This window comes from Oryx dammah, unplaced genomic scaffold (genome assembly GCF_014754425.2).
Source record: "Oryx dammah isolate SB20612 unplaced genomic scaffold, SCBI_Odam_1.1 HiC_scaffold_19, whole genome shotgun sequence".
NCBI lineage: Eukaryota > Metazoa > Chordata > Mammalia > Artiodactyla > Bovidae > Oryx > Oryx dammah.
The window spans coordinates 78618678-78625046 of NW_024070203.1; the positions used below are offsets into that span (position 1 = coordinate 78618678).

The window sequence follows — 6369 nt, forward strand, 5'->3', positions numbered from 1 at the left end:
TGGGATCTTAGTTCCCTGACCAGGGGTTGAACCCATACACTCTGCAGTGGAAGCACAGTCTTCCCCTATGAGCCTCAGTTTTGTTATCAGTAAAATATGAATAAGCTCCAACTTCATAGATATATTACATGAAATATATAAAACATAAATGTAAAATAGTATTATCATTTGCTGATGGTAGATCTTTAATAAGGAAATTGGATTTTACATACTTGATTTTTTTCCTCAAGTGGTAACATTTTTTTTCTATTAATTAAAAAATTTCATACTTCATTAAAAAATTCTAATAATATCAAAGTGTATAAATTAGAAAGTTAGATGCCTGTATATGTTCAATTAAGACTGTACTACAATTGTGTATTCCTCTACCTTTCAATGAATAACTTAGAACAAAAAATTGGTGTCACTATATTTGATTTAATGTTCATAAATACATGCATAAAAGCCAGAGGTCTTCCAAAGCTTTATCCAGTATTTACTTCTGAAATAGAAACAATATTTTTAGTAAGTGGTATAAAGAAATGCCCCCACTGGGATCTCTACCATATTTTGATTCTATGTGGGGGTGGGATTTGATTTGATTCTATGTGGGATTATTCTTTACACTAGGAAAACAGAATTTGGAAAGTATCAAGAAAGATAATATCAGAAATTAAGAAAAATTGTTGTGCTTTGTAAATGATTAATAAAGTTGTCGGGTGAAGAGGAGCTTCCTAAAACTGCAGACCCAGGATTCCTGGCCAGAAAGGACAAAAGTGCCCTCTCTCTTTTTCTTGCTAAGACCTGGGCAGCATTTCTTCCAAGTCTGCAACGACGTAAGAGACAACAGCCCAAACAGCAGCAGCAATATTCATTTGCTTTGGATCCATGACGGTCATGGTGTCTCCATGGGAGTGATGGAAGGAGAAATATTTATACAGGTCATCAAGCAGACTGGCTCCTGGGGAGAAAAGAGGAAGAACTCTTAATGAAGTATTTTGACAGACATAGCTGTTCAGATACCACTGGCCCTCTTCCTTGCTCCTATTGGACAGGCTGTGATGGCAAAATAATAACATTCCCAGCCTCCCTTGCAGCAGGAAATGGCAGTATGGCATCATTCTGACAACTATGAGTGGCAGGCATAGGAAAGCCTTAACTTGGTTGACAAGAGTCAGGAAATGCCCTCATGCTGAATTAAAAGAGATGAGAAGTTTAGAACTGCAGGGGGCAAAAAGCCTCCACACTAAAAATGGCAAGGTGGAAACACAGAAAGAGACTGGATTTAGAAAATATTGCAAGCTCACCAAGTAAGCTCTACATTGCCTAATTCTGAACTTCCTGCTATGGGAAGGAAAATAAACTTTATTTGAAAAGCAAGTCATACAAATGTCCCCTCTATTTATAAAAGGGTTAGGGGACTATATATATATATATATATTTGTATCAGCAGAGTGCAAATTATGTACATCCCTGGATACAAAAGAAAGTCAGTACTCCTTTGCTCAAGATTTTTTTTCTCAAGTCATTCAGTCACTTCCCATGAAATTTCCCAGCAAGCCCCACCAACAGGAGTCTCTACCACCCTTAAGAACTATCTTGTACTCTGGTGAGGTCTTTTTCTAGTTTGATCATGGATCAGAGCCTCAGGGAATGGTGGCTCAGTTGGTAAAGAATCTGCCTACAATGTGGGAGACCTGGGTTTGATCCCTGGGTTGGGAAGATCCACTGGAGAAGGGAAAGGCTACCTACTCCAGTACTCTGGCCTGGAGAATTCCATGGACTGTATAGTCCATGGGGTCACAAAAAGTTGGAGACAGCTGAGTGACTTTCACTTTCTCTCTCTAGTGAGGCTTTCATCTAGTTTAGTTATGGATCAGAGCCTCAGGGAATCTTCACACCTCCTAGTCATCCTTCAGAACCTACTGGGCCCACTCTGCAGGTTCTTTCACCTCAGGCCTAATTATTTATTTACTTACCATTTTATTAAAATATATACCATACATACATAAGAGTGTATAGAACAAAAATGTATATTATAAAGGGTGACAATATAAAAGTTCACATATGCCCATGATTCAATGCAAAAATGCATCACCAGTACCTTTAAAGCCCATTTTATGAGCTCCTTCTCACAATCCCATGGATCCTTCCTCTCTTCAGAGGAACCCACTATCCTGTTCTGCTGTGTGTTAGCCACTCCTTGCTTTCTTCATAGTTTTTCCAAATAAATATAATCAACACCCTCCAGGCTCTAAATGTAGGGGTGGAATTGTTGGCCTAGAGAGCATGCGTATATTTCATTTCATCATGTATTTCCAAAATGTATTCCTTTTCGGTTTATCCTCCCATTGTTAGTATATGAGTCTTCCTCTTGCTTCACATCTTTAGCACTCAGTGTTGTTAGTTTCTGCTTATCTAGTGGATGTGAAATATCTCATATGATTCTAATTTTTAAAATTATTAATGAGATTATGTTTTCATATACGCATTTTTTGGTCATTTCTTTTCCATGAAATGCCTGCTCATGCCCCTTGCCTATTTTCAATCGATTTGCCTTTTCTTATTGGTTTGTAGGAGTTCTTGATATATTTTAGTACTAACCTTTTGTTGGTGGTCAGTTTATATAAATCATTTCCCAGCTGTGACTCTTTTCATTCTGTTTAGCATGCATTTAGATGAATAGATGTTCTTACTCTTAACATAGTTGAATTTATGAACACTTTCCTTTATGATTTTTACTTTTTTCTGTTGTTTAAGAAATCCTTCCTTACCTTTATATCAAAAAAACAGTTCCTAGGGTCCTAGTCTAAAACTTTTAAAGTTTTGCTTTTCATTTTTAAATTCTTCATCCACTTAGAATCGGAATTGATTTTGCAAAGGAGAAAAGGAAAGATATACCCATTTGAATGCAGAGTTCCAGAGAATAGCAAGGAGAGATAAGAAAGCCTTCCTCAGCGATCAATGCAAAGAAATAGAGGAAAACAACAAAATGGAAAAGACTAGAGATCTCTTCAAGAAAATTAGAGATACCAAGGGAACATTTCATGCAAAGATGGGCTCGATAAAGGACAGAAGTGGTATGGACCTAGTAGAAGCAGAAGATATTAGAAGAGATGGCAAGAATACACAGAAGAACTGTACAAAAAAGATCTTCACAACCAAGATAACCATAATGGTGTGATCACTCACCTAGAGCCAGACATCCTGGAATGTGAAGTCAAGTGGGCCTTAGAAAGCATCATTACAAACAAAGCTGGTGGAGGTGATGGAATTCCAGTGAACTGTTTCAAATCCTAAAAGATGATGCTGTGAAAGTGCTGCACTCAATATGCCAGCAAATTTGGAAAACTCAGCAGTGGCCACAAGACTGGAAAAGGTCAGTTTTCATTCCAATCCCAAAGAAAGACAATGCCAAAGAATGCTCAAACTACTGCACAATTGCACTCGTCTCACATGCAGGTAAAGTAATGCTCAAAATTCTCCAAGCCAGGCTTCAGCAATATGTGAACTGTGAACTTCCAGATATTCAAGCTGGTTTTAGAAAAGGCAGAGGAACCAGAGATCAAATCGCCAGCATCTTTTGGATCATCAAAAAAGCAAGAGATTTCCAGAAAAATATCTATTTTGCTTTATTGACTATGCTAAAGCCTTTGACTGTGGATGACAATAAACTGTGGAAAATTCTTCCAGAGATGGGAATACCAGACCACCTAACCTGCCTCTTGAGAAATCTGTATGCAGGTCAGGAAGCAACAGTTAGAACTGGACATGGAACCACAGACTGGTTCCAAATAGGAAAAGGAGTACGTCAAGGCTGTATATTGTCACCTGCTTATTTAATTTATATGCAGAGTACATCATGAGAAATGCTGGGCTGGATGAAGCACAAGCTGGAATCAAGATTGCTGGGAGAAATATCAATAACCTCAGATATGCAGATGACACCACCTTTATGGCAGAAAGTGAAGAGGAACTAAAAAGCCTCTTGATGCAAGTGAAAGAGGAGAGTGAAAAAGTTGGCTTAAAGCTCAACATTCAGAAAACGAAGATCATGGCATCCGGTCCCATCACTTCATGGGAAATAGATGGGGAAACAGTGGAAACAATGTCAGACTTTATTTGGGGGGGGCTCCAAAATCACTGCAGATGGTGACTGCAGCCATGAAATTAAAAGACTCTTACTCTTTGGAAGAAAAGTTTTGACCAACCTAGATAGCATATTGAAAAGCAGATACATTACTTTGCCAACAAAAGTCCATCTAGTCAAGGCTATGGTTTTTCCAGTGGTCATGTATGGATGTGAGAGTTGGACTGTGAAGAAAGCTGAGTGCCGAAGAATTGATGCTTTTGAACTGTGGTGTTGGAGAAGACTTTTGAGAGTCCCTTGGACTGCAAGGAGATCCAACCAGTCCATTCTAAAGGAGATCAGTCCTGGGTGTTCTTTGGAAGGACTGATGCTAAAGCTGAAACTCCAGTACTTTGGCCACCTCATGGGAAGAGTTGACTCATTGGAAAAGACTCTGATACTGGGAGGGATTGGGGTCTGAGATGGCTGGATGGCATCACCAACTCGATGGACATGAGTTTGAGTGAACTCTGGGATTTGGTGATGGATATGGAGCCCTGGTGTGCTGCGATTCATGGGGTTGCAAAGAGTTGGACACGACCGAGCGACTGAACTGAAGTGAACTGAACTGAGGCTTCTATTTTTATTTTTCAGTTGTTCCAGCAAAACTTGACTAGTACATACTTTTTCTCCACTGTTTATGTCTGCAGCATCTATAGGGAGTGCTCTTTTTCACTCCTGATACTGGTTATTGAAGTCTTCTCTCTTTTTGTTCATTAATCTTGCCGGCAGTTTGCCAGTTGTATTATTCTTTTAAAAAAATACATAAAGAGATAATTTTGGGGGGACAGGGAGTTGGTGATGGACAGGGAGGCCTGGCATGCTGCAATTCATGGGGTCGCAAAGAGTCGGACACGACTGAGTGACTGGACTGAACTGAGCTGTATATTTTTTAATGTGTAGTAGTTTTCTTCATTGATTTTTATTCATACTTATTTCCCTTCTTCTTTTTTGTTGGGGTTGATTCACCTTTTTTTTTTTTTTAACTTTTTGAGTTGAATGCTCAGTTTATTCCTTTGTACACTTTCCCTCTGGAGGCTCAGTGGTAAAGAACCCATCTGCCAATGAAGGAGATGCAGGTTTGATCCCAGGGTCGGGAAGATCCCCTGCAGAAGGAAATGGCCACCCATTTTAGTTGGGAAATTATTATTGCCTGGAAAATCCCATGGATCAAGGAGCCTGGTAGGCTACAGTCCATGGGGTCACAAAAGAGTTGGACACAACTGGGCGACTAAACAACAACAACACTTTCCTTACATAAGCAGTAAGGCTACGGTCTTCCCACTGGTACTGTTTTAGCTCTCTATATCCCATCAGTTGAAATGAGTATTTTCATAATCACTTAGTTCTAAATATTTACTAATTCCTAGTTTGATTTTTTTCTTTGATGCACGAGTTAGTATGTGTTTTTTTAATTTTCAAAGGTGCAGGGTTTCCTTCGTTATTTTTTCATTATTGACTTCCAATGTAACTGTTAAGAGAATGTGGGCTATATGATACAGATTCTTTGAGTTTTAATGAGATTTTTCTCCCTGGTTATTGGATGATCCATTTTATAAATGTTGCATGTGTCAAAAAGTATGTGCTTTCAGTGTACTGTGTATGCAAGCATTAAAACAACCTTGTTAATTGTATTCTTCAGATTTTTTAATGCCTTATTGATTTATTGTCATCAATTTTGAGAGAAATGTGAGAAAACGACCTATGATTTTGGATCTTTTTTTGGTTATTCTAACAATGTTTCTTAAAAATATATTTAAAGTAGTGGCCACTGGACCGGAAAAGGTCAGTTTTCATTCCAATCCCAAAGAAAGACAATGCCAAGGAATGCTCAAACTACCACAGAACTGCACTCATCTCACACGCTAGTAAAGTAATGCTCAAAATTCTCCAAGCCAGGCTTCAGCAATACGTGAACCGGGAATTTCCAGATGTTCAAGCTGGTTTTAGAAAAGGCAGAGGAACCAGAGATCAAATTGCCAGCATCTGTTGGATCATCAAAAAAACAAGAGAGTTCCAGAAAAACATCTATTTCTGCTTCATTGACTATGCCAAAGCCTTTGACTGTGTGGATCACAATAAACTGTGGAAAATTCTGAAAGAGATGGGAATACCAGACCACCTGACCTGCCTCTTGAGAAATCTGTATGCAGGTCAGGAAGCAACAGTTAGAACTGGACATGGAACAACAGACTGGTTCCAAATAGGAAAAGGAGTACGTCAAGGCTGTATATTGTCACCCTGCTTATTTAACTTCTATG

The 6369-nt window shown here is 38.8% G+C and overlaps 1 protein-coding gene across 2 annotated transcripts in view; it reads right to left on the reverse strand.

The window, feature by feature from the left end:
- Positions 1–397: 397 nt before the first annotated feature.
- CPQ (carboxypeptidase Q) overlaps positions 398–6369 on the reverse strand; it is a 572477-nt gene continuing 566505 nt past the window's right edge. For both annotated transcript variants that reach the window (XM_040261026.1, XM_040261025.1), the window contains exon 8: positions 398–940. In XM_040261026.1, the coding sequence (XP_040116960.1) occupies positions 777–940 (164 nt within the window). In that variant the 3' untranslated portion in view covers positions 398–776. The remainder of the gene's footprint in view (positions 941–6369) is intronic.